The sequence below is a fragment of the Arachis ipaensis genome, chromosome B6 (assembly GCF_059453495.1).
Source record: "Arachis ipaensis isolate K30076 ecotype BB chromosome B6, ASM5945349v1, whole genome shotgun sequence".
Taxonomy (NCBI): Eukaryota; Viridiplantae; Streptophyta; class Magnoliopsida; order Fabales; family Fabaceae; genus Arachis; species Arachis ipaensis.
This window is the reverse complement of record NC_142441.1, coordinates 72,901,344-72,920,149: the sequence shown is the minus strand read 5'-3', so window position 1 is coordinate 72,920,149 and position 18,806 is coordinate 72,901,344. Positions and strand designations below refer to the sequence as shown.

The window sequence follows — 18,806 nt, the reverse complement described above, 5'->3', positions numbered from 1 at the left end:
CTTTGGATATTGAGAAGAGTCACTACCTCCGTTGAAATTGTTATTATTCTAGTTTGTTTTCTTATTCCTTTACTCTTTTGATTACTTATTAACCCTGTTCAGATAAGTATATTATGAATTTGGGATTTATTAATGCAAAGTACTATTTTTTACTTTTAATTAATTTTCAGTTATTATTTAATCTATCATGTCTTCTTTTTATTCTCTTTATATGCTTGTGAACATTGTATTCATGTCAATGGAGTAGACTCCCAACTTGACTTGAGAGTTGATTAAAAGAATACCCTTGAGTTGGAATACTCAAGTGCTAATTTTGATTGGAAGTTGTTGACTGACTCTCTAGTCTCTGACTCTAATCCTTCCTTAGAAAAGGATTAGGACTTGGGATTCAGAGTTGGTTAGTTAGTTACTTGACTTCCCTTTATTCAATACAGGATAACTAAGTAGAACAACAACCTATTACTATTACACTTTGGGAAAATCCAACAAGGATAGAACTTCCAATTAATCTTCTCCCGGTCAAGGCTTTTATTTTGATTATATAAATTCCCTCGTTAATTTCCATTGCTTTAATTTACAATCATTTACTTTTCTGTTCTCCAACTCTTGAAATTTCTTGAAAAATTCATGACTAGTAAAATAGCACTCTTTTGTCAATTCGTTGGGAGATGACCTGGAATTTCTACTCCCAGTATTTTTATTCTAATTTTGTGAAAACCTTTTAAATTGATAAGCAGATTTTCGTCGGTTAAGAACTGTACTCGCAACGTTAGTTCTATATTAATTTCTTAATCGGCTAATTTCTGCCACGTCACAGTCACTCACATTCCAGGCACTGAACAAGTTGCAGATGCTTCACCAAACAAGTATTTTCTGCAGTGTTTGACAAGTTTTTGAACAAACTCAGGTTGGCAATAAAGCCACAATGAGTTTGAGAGGGATGTTAGGAGAATCAAAATCAATTAGAAAAGTTTTTCTTAATAGAAGTAAGTTACAAGTTTGTTAGATGAATATTCATTCAGTTAGGGTTGGTGTTAAACTCTGCAGCACCAATATATATACTTGTATTTTTGTTACCAAAAATAATAACACAGAATTGATACATTTTCTCATTCTCTATTCTCTACATTCTACTTCTTTCTTTCAACTTCTCTCTATCATCTTCAATTCTCCAACACTGGTATCGAGAGCTCAACTGATCTATGGGTGACCATAATTCATCAAGCTCTTCATGTTCTGCTAGTATCATACTAGAAGATTCTCCTAACACTTAATCCCTATGGTTGTCAATCACTCACCTTTTTACTATTTCTTATTTGGGATGAGATTGATTTTTTTTAATTGATTTTATAAAAATATTGAATTTAGTTTGGATTTGGGTTTCATTATTTCTGGGTTAGTTTGAAGATAGTGGTGGTTTTTGATAATTCTAAAAGAAGAGTGAGAAAAGTAGAAGTGATAGTAATGGTACTCAAATGATGAGAGTAAAATTGATATTTCAGTATAGCAATGAATGATGTGTATGTCTTGTCTAATTTACTAAATAAAATATAAAATTAGTGTCTTTTTGTGTCTATGTATTCTTATATATTTATGTCTATGCCTCTCTTATTTTGAGACAAGCCAATTCCACAAAGAAAATGTGGCCATCGCCAGCAGTTTTATATTCAGGGCATGTGAGTTGATTAAAAGGATACTTGACACCGAAACAACTCTACCTTTATATGAGTTGATTGACGAAACAAAATAATATTGATAACATTTTTTTTTTTGAAAAAAAAAAGAGGATCCATGAATAACTTCTATGACACCTATTTCTTTACGAGTGAAAACTTAGGTACAGTTAACTTAATGTGAAACTGATAACTGAGAGTCGTTAAATGATTTGACAGATTTAACTAAATTTTCATCTAACGACTCTCAGCTATCAACTTCATATAAATTAACGACACTTGAGTTTTCACGTTCTTAACGTCAAAAGATCTTTTTGCTCTTACTAAACCAAACATTCCAAACTATATTTATTAATGTATTAAATATAGAAGATTTTTATTAAAAATTTAAATTTTCTAGTGTTTTTTAGAAAAAAGTTATCATTTTTACCCACAAAATTTTAGAATGCTAACAAGACTACTCATAAAAAAACGAAACTAATTTTATAGTTTATATTCATTAAAAATAAATTTCGTATGACAAAAGTATCTAAATGTTAAATTTTGGTTAACTTTATTAAAAAATTATCTAAATTTTCAAAATTACTTTCATCATCTCTCTCCATCACATCCTATTCCTAATCCATACCCACTCCAAACCCCAACTCCCACCAACCACTAGGTAATTTTCAACCATTGTCACCACCCTCTTACTATGTCACCACTCACCGCCATTGAATCTTGTTTTGCTTGCCCCACTCTCACCGTTACTCTCACTCTAAATCACCACAGCCAACTAAAAAAAAAATAGAAACAGGTTTAATAACAATAACAATCATTACAACATGTTTTGCCTAAAATAACCATTATTCAAAACGACGTTTAACAAAAGTTATCTTAGATAGATAAAGATAACATTTTTGTTTGGTTACCTTTAAATAGGGCAAAGATATAAAATCTTTTGTAACCCATAAAAATAGTTATCTTTGATATCTAAAAATATATTTACAAAATATTGCAATATAAAAAATTTAAGACAACCTTTTTAAATAAAAAATACAACATTTTACAAGAGTTGCTAAAAAATTTTAACAAATAACACTTATAAAATGTTACCTAAAATTATTCATAGCTAAAAATTTTAAAAGAAAATTTGTGATCATGTTCCCACTCATTTTATTTTTTTACCTCCAAATAACTTAAGAAAAAAAAAGACAAAAGAGTTTGAAATAGGTTTCTGGAACCAAAACCCATTGAAATCCCTAAGTCTATTCAAAATTTTAAAATTCCAAAACTCCAACCCCTTTGTCTAGTAAAGCGAGCAGCTCAAAGACGATGGTCTTCCACGACGCTGCGCTTCTCAACGACGCTGGTCCTCCACGGTGCTGAGCTTCTCGACGACGCTGTTCCACCTCCACCTCCACAGCAGTTGACAAGCTCCACCTCCACAGCAACTGACAAGGCCTGAGAAGTTGCCACCTTAGAGAAAAATAACACCAAGGATGGACCCAATGCAAGGAGCAAGTTCTGGGACAGCTGTTCGCTTGGTAGAGTTTATGAAATTCATTCCCACCCAGGCTTCAAACAACCAAGGAAAAAATAGTTTATAACTTAGGGTGTTATTTGAAATATGTTGTGTTTCTAATATTTTGTACAAAACCTTTTCAAACTATGTTATTTTGAGACTATGTTATGAGGTGCTGTGTCTTGGTTTGGAGAAACTTAATTATTATTGATGATACTCTAGACATCACTTTTGATATATTATAGCAGTTAATGCTGTTGCTGTTTGAATACTATAATTAACTATTATGACTTTTAGTTAATATGTTTAAAGTTTGTTTCAGTTTAATTAATTTGGTATATTACAACAGTTAATCTATTGCAATGATTAATATGTATAGCCAATGAGTTAACATATTTTGTAATATGCATATTTCATTTTCTATTTTAGAAACACAGCTTCCACAATAGACATGGTTCATCGTTTCATTGCAAATAAATATATTTCACTTTACATGTTATCTCATACTTTAATCAATACTTTCTCTTCCATAGACCATAACCTACAGATACAAACCCAAACAGAACAACAATAATAGACAGAACAATCTTTCACATTCTTAAAGTTCTAATTTCAGCTTCAATCCCAGATTGATCTTCTAATGCTCTTCGTTGATTTGAGTTTCATTTTTTTTCAATCATGCCATCATCTTTACTTACATCTTTCCATACAAATAAACTACACCATCTCTTCCCAATGGTTTGAAGCACAAAAAATAAAAAAAATCAAAAAAAAATTGAGAGGAAGAACAATAAAAAATTAAAGGAAGAACAATAAAAATTAAGAATGGACATTCAACCAACTCACATTATAATTAGGACATCCATAAAATAGTATTTCTGAGTTTGCGTTTGTACCAGACCAACAAAGAATGGGTTGCATCCCATAACCACACCAATGCGGAACCTTCCCTCCTCTGTCATGATGTGCGTTCCTCACCCAGCTGCCATGTGAACGAGATCTACTAGTGCTTTGGAAAGCTTCGTTGCTGCTCCTCAACATTCTCCTTAACTCACCAAAAACGGGTTCAATTTGGGGCACTTCTAGGTTTTAAAGTTCAAATCCGAAATTTCTAGAGGGCTAAATTGATGCCTATAAGAATTTTGCCACATCATATAATAGTTAAAAGTGCCAGGTGTCAATTAAACATGACACATCAGCGCTTCGGTGCCGGAGATTGACAAAATGATCAACTTGAGCCCCGCGTTAAAATTTCAGGGTGTAATTTGTGTCAATTAAAAATTTGATGACTAAATTGTATCGAGAGTCTAATTTCAGAGACCATTTTAAGTATTAACCGTACTTTTATCACATAAAACTCATTTTTTTATGGGTATAAGTTAATTTCGTTCTTTTATAGATAATTTTGTCAATTTTCTAAATTTTTGTAGATAAAAATGGTAAGATTTTTCAAATAGTGCATTTATTAAAAAAATTTAAAAAATATTTATTCTAATTGAATAAATAAATAATTTTTGAGTAAACAATTATTTTTCATCATGAATGTTCAGAATGCTAATAAATTTATAAAAGAAATTGACTTTTTATACTCACTAAAAAATAACTTCGGTTGATAAAATTATTCAAATTCTAAAAGATTATACAAAACTTTTAAATTATCCCTCTTAACTTTTGCATCCCCAATTTTCAAACCCCTACCACCACCTCAACCCTCAACCTTTTACTATCATCCAAATCTGTCTTCTTCTAACTCCCGTTCCCAACCACCGTCACCACCATCTTCACTACTGTTGCCTCCTTCTCTTTACTACTGCCACCATCACACTCTCCTGCATTATTTGGGCCACATCCAGGTGCAGCGCTGCTAGTGAATTATATTTCTCTATAGCTCACTGTTTATTGAATTGCCTTCTAGGTAATTGTAAGCAATTGTGAATAAATTAATGAAAATAGAGCTTCCTGTATTTTGTATTTTCCTCTTGTCCTATTGTAATTTGTATATAACGTACGTTTCCACATCTCTTCCTCCAGGGAAATAAATATTGCTATTTTTCTGGCTGAGATACCTGCCCCAAGCTATTACTCTTCCACTCCATTAGGCAAGCACTCACCAACTGTTGGTGGAGGCTCATCGCAATGCCAACGTTCATAATCTGAGAAGAGAGGATCAGAGAGGATTTTGGAGTATGATGGTGGTGGTGACGGTAGCAATGATGGCGACGGTGGTGGTGGTGATAGATGGGGATGAAAGTTGGATGATAAACAATTTGGGTAATGGTGGCAAAAGGTCGGACATTGTAGTGAAGAGTTGAGAATTAGAAATGTGATAAGTTAGATGAGGAAGAATAGTTTAGAAATTTTGAATAATCTTTTAAGATTTAGATAACTTTGTTGACCAAAATCTATTTTAGGGTTATAAAGTTAATTTTGTTTTTTGTTTTTTTAAAGTAGATTTATAAGTATATTTGTCAATATTCTGAATATTTGTGAATAAAAATAGTTGTTTTTTTATAAAATTGGATAAATGGGGCTGATTTTTTTTAGTATGAAAAAAATATTGGTGTTTTTGTTAAAAATGGGATTATTTGGTGTAATTACAGGTAGGTGGATTTTGCATAGGAAGTCAACACCTGGGGGCATGTTGCAACACGTAGAGGGCGTGTTGGACAGGTGGCAACATCTTGACCAACACGTGGAAGGTGTGTTGGACATGTGGCAACATCTTGACCAATACGTGGGGACCGTGTTGAATGACTTCCACAATACTGTAATACACTTCAAATATCAATATTTAACCAAAACACCATCTCTATTTCCATATCAAAAATAATTAAGTGAATACCCCATCCGGCCCCTAACAATTATCTCGAAAGGACAACGAGATCCCCAAGAAAAAAAAAACACCCAATCCGGTCCCTGATCTTTTATTTTTGGGACTGATTAGCCCCTGTGCCAAAAAAAACAACATTGACTTTTTTTTGGCACAGAAGCCTCGTTGTCCTTTCGAGGTAATTGTCAGGAGTCGAATTAGGATTTTTTTGTCAAGGGCCTCGTTGTCTTTTAAGGTAATTGTCAGAGCTGTTTTGGATTTTTCTCAAAATAATTTCCGGATAAATGGATAACGTGATTCATGAGTAGATTTTTTTAATTTTGGTAACCATCGTTGACTACTAGTCGCTACCTAATTTTTTTCCCCTCCCTGTTTTGGGGTCATGTCCTTACCTCTAAATTCAATAAATACCGAGTCACAATTAACACAAAACTAACAATATCAATAAATTCATGCAGGTCCAAAAATCAATTACGCTAACTAACCTTGCACTCCTAGGATAGGGACATTTTTCTCCCAACAACCATCATCAACACTCCTTTTCTTTTTCTTGACCCAGAAAGGGTTTAAAAAAAAGACCACTATTTTCACGAGATTATTACATAAGTATTGTTTCTAAATGCCAGTAGTCTCACCGCAGATGGCATATGAACACCTAATTTATTAGACTCCTATTCCCTATAGTTAATAAAAAAGTATCAAATTGCTGCAGAAATGTTAAACAAGAAACATTCAAAAGGATTAAAAAGATCAATAGTATGTATACCTGAAACCTTGTTGGCTCTGTACCGGAATCACTGGCATGGCATGAAGTGAAGACAACAGGCCAATTTATAAGTGCAGACTACAGACAATTAATAATATAGAGAGATAGAGATGAAGAGACGACACCCTCAAGGCCTCAACAGATAATCCAATTGTAATCCGTAACTAAGCACGGTTAAAAGGTATTACTACTTAGTATTTACCAGCTAGATGGCAGTTACACAGACATAACTGCTATCCAATCTCAACTTTAGCTGTTAAGTTTCTTTTCCTTAGTTTTCTACTTGCCAAAATATGACCTCAGTTTTTAACATAGAGATAGAATTAGTGGAATTTGTTGGAATTATATTCAAAGATGAAACTGCATTACAATTACAACTAACTGGGCAGGGTTTAATCATCAGACTAAGCAGGCAATACAAGGGTACTGCCACCCAAAATATGCAAGTAAAAAGCAAGGAACAATGTAAACATAACTGATGACTTAGCTCCAACATATCTAACAACTTCAGACCCTTTGTGCACAGCTTCATCATGGACGTTCTTGAGACTTCTGTTCAATGCATCTGATATTCTCCATAAGAACAACGCCACAAATGATCTCAATGCTTCCATTGTCACCTTCCCCGTCACATCAAGAACAAATCTCCGGTTGGCCGGAACCGCCATCGTCGATTTGATCTGGCCAAGCAATCCTGCATCCTGAACACCACCACCAACCAAGCCTCCAACTTTGAAATGCTGAACAACTTCTCCAATTGGCTCAACGCACCCATTTCCAGTTACAATTGAACCACTAAGAACAAGAGAATTCACATTTGAACCTGAACTCGAGCTCGCACTCAAATTTGATTTTTGAGTTCTCGAATTCGTCAAGACTTGGTGAGATGTTCTAACCAAAGTTTCCACGGCACCATTGCACACAGAAACCAGAATCCCCTTAACTTGTTCCTGGTGTTTTGGATTGGTCATTCCAGCAAACATCTCATCGAAGTTATTAACATCCATTGTTTTGTCGAGAAAAACTGCAACGGCGGTGCTCACAAACACTTGTACAACGTCCCCTATAACCTTCCCACACCTCTCATCACTAATCACATTCAACCAAGCAGGCGAATCCGAAGACGCAACACCAAATTCAGCACTCTGAAGACCCAAAACCAAATTCCTCGCAAAGCTTCCAACTACCACCGAGGCAAAACCGGTTCCAGCCTTCGAGAAAAGCTTCTCCAACACCCTATCGGTGGCGCTATTAGGGTTTGTGATGAATTCGGGACTCTTATCGTTGCTCTGTTGGGTTTTAAGACCTAGCAAAAGTCCAATCGTTACGGCCTCGGAAACCTTATTGACCGAGGCGGAGCATTCCTTGGATGTGACAATTTTGGATAACTGCTTCAAGCTGTTGGGGATCTCGTCGGAATCAGAATTCAGGAATCGGTTGAGGTCCTTGGACACGGTGGCAATGGTTTCTGAGGATTCCGCAACCAATTCGGAAAGGGAAACGAAGGCTTTCACGAGCTTCATAAGGCGCTCTCTCTTGCGAGCCACGGAGGGAGAGTGGTAAGCCTTGTATGCGCCATAGCCAGAAGCTCCGAAGAGAGCAACGAGGAGAAGCCACTTCTTGTTCCTTCGAGAGAAATCCAAACCCTTCTTGATAAGTTGACCTTCCATAGGTAAGATCAACAAACCCTAGAGTTTACCAATCAGGAACCCTAGGAGCGCGAAATTGAAAATCTAGGGTTTCAGAATTTGGCAATATGGTTGGATGGTTAATTGAAACGGGGAGGGGAAATGAATGCAGAGGATTGAATTTGAAGACGAAGAGAGACGAATTGGGGGGAAATAAATGCAGTTAGGTGAATTTGTTGTTGGAGGGAAATAGATTGAATACGTCTTTTGTTGTAATTGGGAAATTAAGAGAGAGGAAAAGAAGGTAGTTGTTCGTTCCTCTCTATTTTCCAAGGTACGAATTTTCCAAGATGGTGATGGTTTTAACGAACTTTGTGTGAAGTGGATTTTGGAGGCAGTGAATTAAGGAGAGTGAATGGCAATGTTGAAGAAAAAACCAGCAAGTTTCGGTCAAGACCAAAGGCCAGAGTACCCGCCAAATAAGGGCTTCTTTGCTTTGTTTTGCTAAGTGTCAAGTTATCAACTATGCAAGTCTGGTCAATCCCCGCACCACAAGGAAACAATCATACAAAGCAGAGCACAACATAATAACACAGAGAACATGACTTTTTAGTCTTAAATGGTTATAAATATATGAGTAAAGTATTAAATTAGTTTTTAATGTTTGGGCGTAATTCTATTTAGGTCTTTCAGGTGTAAAATGTTTTATTTGAATCCAAAAAAATTTTATTTAGCTTCAATTTAGTCCTACCGTAAGGTCAAAGATAAATAATTAACGAAATATCATACAGTATAAGAACAAGGTCAATAATTTGGAGAATAAGTACAAGTTCTAGCGGCATAAAATCAACCGTGGATGCATCAATATATGTATTTAACATTTTTTTAGTTTTATAGAAAATATTTCATTTTAATTATAAGAAAAATAATAAATAAATGTATTGATTTATCCACGTTGATTTTATGCCTTTGGAACTTGTACTTATTCTTTAGATTATCGACCTTATTCTTATACTGCTGTCATATAGGAAATTTCGCTAATTATTTATCTTTGACCTCCGGTGGGACTAAATTGAAGTTAAATGAAACTTTTTTGGATTCAAATAGGACACCTTAAACCTTAAGGACCAAAATAGAAATACGCCCAAATGTAGGGGACCAATTTAGTACTTTGCCCTAAATATATTTGTTATTAGGAGTGTTCGTGGTGCGGTTTGGTTCGATTTTTTAATGAAAAATTATCCGATTCAATGTTATATTAATAGTGTGATTCGATTTAGTTCGATTTTTTTTTTATTAAGCCTATCCGAATCAAACCGAATTTAACCAAACTAATTAAATTCGGTTTGATTCGGTTCAGTTTGTTCATTTTTTAAATTGTTTTGAAAACCTTTCCTATTCTAATCATCAAATCATATTTAGGGTACTAAAATAATTAACAATTTCGCAAAATCAGGAGATGCAGATGGAACAATGATCAACTTATAAATCACTAACAAATTAGCAGAAGCACAACAAATTAAAATCATTAACAATTTTGTTACAAAAACAGCAGAAACAGATAGAACAATAATCAACCTGCACTGAATCAAGAAAATCAAGAAATATAACCAAATTAATTCCAAAAATTTTGCAAAAATGGTGCACCAATTCCAAACTAAATCAAGAAATAGAACCAAACTAAGTAAAAAATACAACCACACTAATTTCAAAAATGTTCATGTGGTGCACCAATTTCACAAATTCTTCCTCTTTCACCTTCCCTTTTTTTTTTGAAGTAAAGGAACTCAACACAACAAGGTGGAGCAACAAAAGAGCTAAGAACTAAATAATAATAATAAATAATCCATAGTCATCTCCGGCATTGCCATCAACAACCATTTGGATCAACTCTACTCTAATCCTTACAACTCGTAAGCGACCTATTAATAATTTCCGCAATTCCTACTTCTTGACTCCTGAAGATTCTGTCGTTCCTTTCCATCCATATATGCCAAACAATAGCAAAAAATCCAATTAGCCACCTATTACGTTCCTCCTTCCTTACAGTCACTCCCGTCCATCTTTCAAAATGCTGCTTAATTGTCCCTGGAACAACCCACAATCTGCCATAGTCAAACAACCATGCACACCACACCTGCCAAGTAAACTGACAACGAAGAAACAAGTGGTAGAAGTCCTCAACATCCTTTCTGCATAAAACACACATGCTATCCAACTGATCAATAACGCCTAGCCTTCGTAATCTTTCCTTAGTATTGACTCTACCAACTAGCACAAACCAGGTGAATAACTCAATACGTAGAGGTACTAAACCTCTCCAAATGGAACTAGTGAAACTATAGGTCGTAATTTCTTCCGGAAGTGTTTCCGCCTGTAGAGTTAGTAGTATAAACGCCAGATTTATCAAATTTCCACACCAGTTGGTCCTTTCTCTCAGTTGTTAACTTGACTGATCGTAGAATTTCATGAAGTTGGTTAACTAGTTTCAACTCCCATTGGAATAGTTCCCGTCTCCACTGAAAGTTCCATATCCATTCTAACCCATCCCAAAAATCACAATCCCCTACAACAGATCCGTTCTGATTTGAAACCGAGAAAAGTCTTGGAAAAGTGTTCTTTAACATACCAGTCGGCAACCAACTGTCCTCCCAAAAACGCACTTGTCTACCATTATCTACTTCCAGAAATAAAAAAAAAAGTTCAGAATCAACCCTAAATCAGAATTTTCCTAAATCAAAATAGAACAAAAATTTCAAAATTTAAAAAACTAAATCAGAATCAACAACTCAACCATAGAATCAAGAATAAGTCAACCAAGTGTTCATTACGAATTAAAATCAATAAGAAGACTAAACCAGAATTGATAAAAATAGAATCAGAACAAAAAAACAACCAAAGACTTAGGCATCATGTATTATAAGGTGATGACTCATCAAGATTTAATTATAAAATATAATTCTGGAGATAATTTACTAAAATTAGATACATTAGATTACAATACTAAAGGATAAGCATGAGTTTTACTAGTATAAATGATATTAGTAACATGATAATAATGAGAATAGAATATATATGATGAGACATTAGCATTGTTAAAATTATCCGGGAGTGCTAATGTTAACCTGCACCAATAGACTGTGAGTCCGGTTTAACTTATCTCTTATTTTTAACTAAAGCAGATCAAATAATATTATATTACTTAAGCAGCTCTAATATTAATATAATAATAATATTATATTATTATTTCTCTTTTCTCGCGAATTGAGTTTGCCTTGTCAAACTGAGACTAACTACGAAAACTAGAATATAAAACTCTCAACCGATGCAGCTCAAAAGCTAGGTTCTTCGCGACTGTGTCATCAAGCTTAACTCAGTAGAAGTGCTGGCTTAGTGATGACATAATGATGATATAGATTGAGGTGTTTGATAATGCAGCAAAAATACTTCTTTTATTGAACTTCCGAAAATTTTCTTATCTTTAGAAAAAGTCTCGTATATTCGAAAACTAGGTTGTTACAACCAAAGTTCTTTTTATAGTTGGTTTTATATTTATTTTTATTTATGCCAATACAAAACGTCATCGATATTTTCATTTTTTTATAAGCGTCACTGTCGTTTTGACCAACTTTAACTTTTAAATTCGTATAATAAGCAAAACATCGCTGTCGTTTTCTATTTTTTAGTTTTAAAAACAAACACGAATCACAAAACGGCATTGTCGTTTTCTAATTATAAAATGTTAATATAATTGTTTTATTACAAAACAGTACTGGGCTTATTTTTTTAGTTATGGAAGTTTAAAATGTGTTATGCTTAATTATGGAAAAATGATGTATTTTTTATGGATATGGAGATTAGTTTTTTTTAAATTGAAATTCACAAATCAGAGGCTCAGTTTTGTTTTAGAAACAAAACTTAGGGTCCGATTTGGGATAATAGAGAAATCCGAGCCTCAGATTTGTGTGGGCTAAAGATTTTTTTTAATGGATAAGCAAATCGGTGGGTCAGTTTTGTGAAAAAAAATTATATTATGGTATCAACAAAAAAAAATTAAACACCACAAATCTGACCCTCGGATTTGTGATATCCATACAAATAAAAAACGCACCAATTTTCCACTTTATTAAAAAAACGCCACCATCAACCCCCATATTAAAAATACAAAGCGAACAGTGCTGCCGTTTTTATATTACATAATTAAAAATATTTAACACACACAAAAAGGCGCTTTGTATTTTTAATATGGGAGTAAAAGATGGTGTTTTTAAATAAGGTGAAAAGTTGGTGTATTTTTTATTTATATGGATACTACTGGTGTTTTAATTTTTTTTTTTTTTTTGTTGATAACCACAAATTTGAGGGTCAAATTTGTGGTTTTAATTTTTTTTAAAAAAAATACAAATCTGAGGGTCAGATTTGAGTTTTTTTATTTTAAATTTTTTTGAATATATAAATCTGACCCTCAGATTTGTAATCCTATAAAATCTGACCTTTAGATTTCTCTACTTCCCCAAATTTGAGGGTCTAATTTGTTACTTAACATTAAAAAAAATTAATCGATATCTAAGAAAAACACATCAATTATCTATGATAATAAATTACACACAATTTTTTTTCATATAAAAAAAAAATTAGCCACAAAAAGGCGTTGACATTTTGGGTGTTCTGACGGATAATTTTTTTTTCTATAAAACTGTTAAACTCACCTATAAAAAAATAACCAAGAAAATCACCCATCTCCCTGCCATAATAAAAAAACTCGGCCGATGAAGATATGCTTAGCCTTTTTCCCTATTATTTTCATTTTAAGGTATTGGTATTATAACTCTAAAAATTCCTTTCTACAAACAATAATGGCACAAGGTAAAGCAGAAATTAGACACTTTTATTTTTGATATTGAAATGGTGATGGTGTTTTTTTGAAATGTGGACAGTTGGAGTTTTATTCTCAAATGTGGAACTGTTTAATTAGAGAAATAGAAATCGGATCGTCCGATTTGTATAGGTACAGAAAGCGGGCTGTTCAGATTTGTGAGAAGTACACAAATCGGACTGTACGATTTGTGTTAAAAAAATTAAAAAATTAAGGTATAGAAATCAGACGGTCCGATTTGTGTGCCCCAAATTTTTTTTAATTTTTTTAACACAAATCGGACGATCCGATTTATGTAAAAAATACCAAAAATTACCATGTTAAGGTATATCACTCATACCACTTCCATATCTAAATCTTTTAGCCGAAACTAGAGACACGTCAACTTTATTTCTTCTATCATATTTATATCACAAATTTATTCATCAAAAGTTTCTTTTCTCGTTACATAGTAGGTTAAACGATTACTGAAAGAACACAAATGTAATTATTCTGCCATTTTTGAAATCAAGTTTCTTAAGTTCTATTATTTTCCAGTTTTCAACTATCCAAGAAAAAGGATGTAATATAATGAACTAACAAATAACAGAATGGAAAAAACGTCCATCGTCTATTACAGAGATAATTGTTAGTTAGATTGAAGGAGGAGATTGAGGCAAAACAGAAGTCTTACTATTTCTGATTCAATAGAATGAGAGATCTCAAAAAGCTGTATTTACAATTGATGATATACATAGCTAGCTAATTAACTTAGTGAACTAATAAGTAACTAACCACTGAACGAATCTCTAACTAACTATGTCAGATGGCAGTAGATTATTCACCATCTTTAACTAACAGTGCCAACTGCCAACTTGCCACAGATATCTAGCAACCAACTGCACTAATACTCAATAACAATAACCAAATAAAATAATTTGCAAATCCGTTTAAATGTAAAACAAACCTTCATGAATTAAAAATGTCGGTCATTATAGAGTATTTCTTTCAAGATTTAAAATGACAAGTGATAAATCTACTTTTATTATTAAAATTCTAAATTGAAACCGTTGCGGCTAGAAGAAAATCATGAGGCGCCATGTCAGAAGACAAATATCATATCATTTGATCACTTAAGTAATCACATTATTGGTTTCCTTTCCAACACAGTTGACAGCAAGGCAATGACGGGGAGGCCAACACAAACAAAAAATAACAAGACTGAACACCCCAATCAGTCAATCACCACTAAAACCGCCATAAAATAATTAAAAAGTATATAAAAGAAATCAACTAAACTATATTTAACAACAAACAAGACGAGTCATGTACACTTCTTGTGCCTATATGATGTATACCTTCTGAAACAGCTCTCCCTCGAATTGGTGCGTATATTCATCCCCATTCTCAGTTTGGACCTCTATAAAACAGAGATCAAACATCAACCGAGCACGCACTTGGTTCCAGTCTTTCCATTTTCATTTGAGTTGTATCCCGAACACCACATTTAGCCTTGCGGCAAACAAATGCATAGTAATAGATGTTACAAGTTCGATTCAAAACCTCAAATAATATCAAGTAACATATCTTGACACTTCCAAACCTTGTTGACCATTCAACTATGTACAAAAGAAGCTCAAGAAAGACACAGGTAGTCAAGTTTTTCTGAACATCAGCCACCTGTCCTTCATGCTCTTACTTCTAAGTGAGGATCAAGTAGCCCTGAATGACCACAATCATGTTCTCTGGCTTGAAGCTTTATGCCACCTTTGAACCTGTATTACAAGTAATAGGCTTAATGCCATAATCGTCATCTTCAAGATCACTAAAAGATATGTCTTCTTCATTCACGATGGAAATAATTGGTTCTCCTAAATCAGAATCTTCCTCTGGCCAATCAATATCATCATCATCATTAACATAGTCCTGAGTAATAATTTGAGTGGAATGGCCACATTTTAGATCCTTGTTCTCATTTTTAATGATTGTATTTTCCTGAATTACAGACTTGTCAATGAAATGTGTTTCAGAACTTTCAACTGCAATCGTGTGCTTCTCTATCTCTTTATCTGCTAGCATGGATAAAGATGTTGTTTCATATCCATATGTTTGATGAGAAAGGTCATCAGAATAGGCATCATCTACTAAGCTGCAGGCAAAATCATCATGCCGAACAGGGCCTTTTGAGTACATAGTTCTTATTCTGGAAAACTCAAATTCAGGCTTTGTTTGTTTGTGCAGCTCCTGCATCCACATTGCCCTGGCTTCCATCACCTGAAAATATCAAAACCCACCTCAACTGACTATTACAGAGAACCAAAGCCTTGTCCCACTAGGTTGGTTCAGCTACATGGATCAAATGAAAGTTGAGCACATGAAAGGCATACATGGATGCATCACAATATTGGTAAAAGTTGAGCACACAAGAAACTGACATGTGCTTATTGAAATCCAAAGACAGAAAAGAAAGAAAAAGACGGACTGCTGAATAAGAACTTCAACTAAAAGCCCAAATAAATCTTCTAATTAACATCAAAATTTAACATTCACTTAAATAACCATTGACAAAATCAAAATCTTAAAGAAACTCAAGTGAACTCATCTCATAAAAGTTACAGTCCAGCTTCCTCCTAGAAGCCAAAAAGACAAACAGCCTAAAGTTACAGAATTTTGAAATTCTATAAACAGAATCATAGAGAACAATATTGAAACTCTAGAATGAATTCCAAAGTACAAGCCTGAGTACTAAGTAACATAAACTAAAAAAATTCGACCTCAACACAACAGTAAGGTAACATTCACACCTCCATATCAGTCTTCCAGTTTTATTGTTTACACTGATTATGCAAAGATGAAGTTAAAAAACCACTTCCATCAAAGTTTGAGCCAACTCTTATGAAAAAATAAAGGGACAATTCTATGATGAAGAGGATTTTGTATAGAGAGAATGTAAGAGGAGTGTATAATCTACTTTAAAAAATTAATAAAAATAAAATAACACATTAACCTAGATAAGTATCTAACTATCTATCAAAGAGAATCTTCATCACTTCACCATTTTCCCTCTTAACCATAGTTATATAAGTAATTGTGGTAAGGAATTATAAAAATCATCGATATCTTTCAAGACAGGAGACTGCAATCTATGGTCCTCGGAAGAGAGACACCAAAGCAAAAGTCCCAGTTACTGACCTGCGGTGTAGACAAAATGGAAGCATCTTCTTTATTAAGCCTTGAATGCAAAAGCACAAAATAGACTTTCCAGAAGTAACTTTCACTCATATGGCAAGGACACAGTTCAATTCTGAGTGCATTCAATCTAGGAATAAGTCTCTCAATTGCCACCGCATGCTCTTGTTGTGCATCGGACATGTCAAAATCTACAGGTACAATGAGCCAAGAGATGCAATCAGAAATCCCAAAATTCACCATTATAAAACACTGAAGCTTGTATGATGACCAGCAGAATTGAATTTAATTAAAATGAATTGAATTGAAACACTTATCACCTAAGATTAAGATTCACAACAAAAATGACTATAAGCAAGAACAAAATTGAAAAACGAAATGATGAACCAGCGATCTAATGCATTTCTTCGTTTTTTTTTTTTATTTAATTTCAAAAAGGAGGTTACCTTGAGGATCGTCTTCCTCATCAATAGGAAAATCGAGCCAGGTCTCGGGATGCATAGCGATATTGAAGGCGAAGGACAAAACCTCGTCGGTGATCCCAACGGCGCGTTCAGGAGCGTATTCCTCCAATTCAGGTTGGTGGTTCCCTCCGAAATCGGATCCGATGGGTTCAGGATCAGGTTGGTCGACGTCGGAATAATCGGGCCGAGAATGATCGGGAATAGAGTCTTGGTAGAGGTCGTGAGAAGGGGGAGATGAAGGGTTGGAATTGGAAGGTGGAGGAGGAGCGAGGAAACTAGCCATTCCCCAGAATTGACGAGTTAGGGTTTGTTTGATTTCATCAAGATCCTCTTTGACTCCACGGCCTTGGCCTTGATCCTCTTCGTCTTCGTCGTCTTCTGGTTCCGATCCATGCGCATTATCATGATGTTCATGTGGTTGGCTTGTGGGAGAAACAGCTGGAGGGTCCGCTACGACGTCGTTGTCATCGATTCGGAGGGAGTTTGTTAGGGACCGAGCTAGCCACGATGACATGCTGCTGCTTCTTATTGTAATTTGAATTTTGTGATTGTGATTGTGAGTTTGCTTTCGGTTTGATGCGTAAAACAGAATGTGAGTGAAAAGGTTTGGGGGAGAGAGGGGAATATTATGGTGGTTTTATTCACTAACGTCTAAGATGGTCGTCTCTACTTTTAGACGCATCTGACATCGCTGATTGGCTGTAAATGTTTATTTATTCTCTCACTTGGCACCACTTACCTCGCTAAACGGGAGAATCAAACTTACACAAACATTAAATCCATGCACAGTAACTGGTCTTCCCGTTTTGTCGCTTTTGCTCTTGGACCCCAATAAGGACAAAATAATTATGCTCCAACCACACGTGAATCTTCCCATTGGGCTATGCTTTCAAACCGGACTGAAATTAATTGGATTTGGGCTTTTTGAGTTATACTGTAAAGCTTTAGACAAAAAAGATAAATAAACTGACTAACTGAGAGAACTTGGTAAATCCTCCGTCAGATGGGGGAAAAACCCACATTTTTACTTAGAAAAATATTAATTCCTGAATTATATAGATGGATTCATATTTGTGCAAAATTCATACCTATAATCAGTTCTACATGTATAAACTAAATTATTCTTTTACTATGTGTTACCAGTTCGATATGGTGGTTGATGTTGAGAAAAAATTCAGAAATAAGAATAACTTGGACGTGCTCGAGAGGTGGTTGTCAGGGTATGTGGGCGAAAGCTAGTGCACTCTAGGCAAAGTAGGGAGTGCAGCACTCTTTAAAAGTTAACCTGCTATCAAAAGTAATTAGGTAAATTAAATTTATTTATTATTATTTTTTTTTTGTCATGGGCTGAACAAACAAACCGGCACTAACAAAAAAAACTAAGTCGCTCGTTTAACACAGGACTATCTTTACACCAGAAGAGTACTCAGAAAAATTTGATCAATTTCCTCCGTTATTCTGTTATTGTTGATGTGATGTCTTCAAGCATCTTCACGGTTTTGTTTGCTAGCAGGTGCTTCCACTATTGTTCTGTCTAGCCACATATTTTGACGCTCTTAAATCCACCCCATTCCACATCTACCATAAATGGACCTTCAAAGCCCGAAAAATTGCTGCCATAGAAAAGGAAGACGCTGTCTGTCGCCGCTGCTGGTTGGCTAACTCCAAACGTAAAACTAATTCTGTAGAAGAACCGGTCTCCATGAAGGCGCCATAATTCTCAGATGACAACGCAATCAAAGCACAAAATACATGACAGTTACAACAAGTCCATTATCTTTTATTTCAAATTATCCTCAACTAGAATGAAAAATTAAAATACAATTATATTTAAACAATTATTTGTATTATTTTTATTAATTTATTCAAAAAATAATTAAATTTTGAAGCTAATTGG

General features: G+C 34.3%; 2 protein-coding genes across 2 annotated transcripts; both read right to left on the bottom strand.

Annotated features, from left to right (window-relative positions):
* Positions 1-7,096: 7,096 nt before the first annotated feature.
* On the bottom strand, positions 7,097-8,987 carry LOC107606351 (protein PHLOEM PROTEIN 2-LIKE A10). The gene has a single exon (XM_016308404.3). The coding sequence runs from the start codon at positions 8,441-8,443 to the stop codon at positions 7,178-7,180; it is 1,266 nt and encodes a 421-aa protein (XP_016163890.1). The 5' UTR covers positions 8,444-8,987; the 3' UTR covers positions 7,097-7,177.
* Positions 8,988-14,358: 5,371 nt separating this feature from the next.
* On the bottom strand, positions 14,359-17,516 carry LOC148561325 (uncharacterized). Its single transcript, XM_088492221.1, has 3 exons — positions 16,892-17,516; positions 16,449-16,636; positions 14,359-15,530 (listed from the first exon to the last, which is right to left on the bottom strand). The coding sequence occupies exons 1-3, from the start codon at positions 17,421-17,423 to the stop codon at positions 15,015-15,017; spliced, it is 1,236 nt and encodes a 411-aa protein (XP_088348347.1). The 5' UTR covers positions 17,424-17,516; the 3' UTR covers positions 14,359-15,014.
* Positions 17,517-18,806: the final 1,290 nt, after the last annotated feature.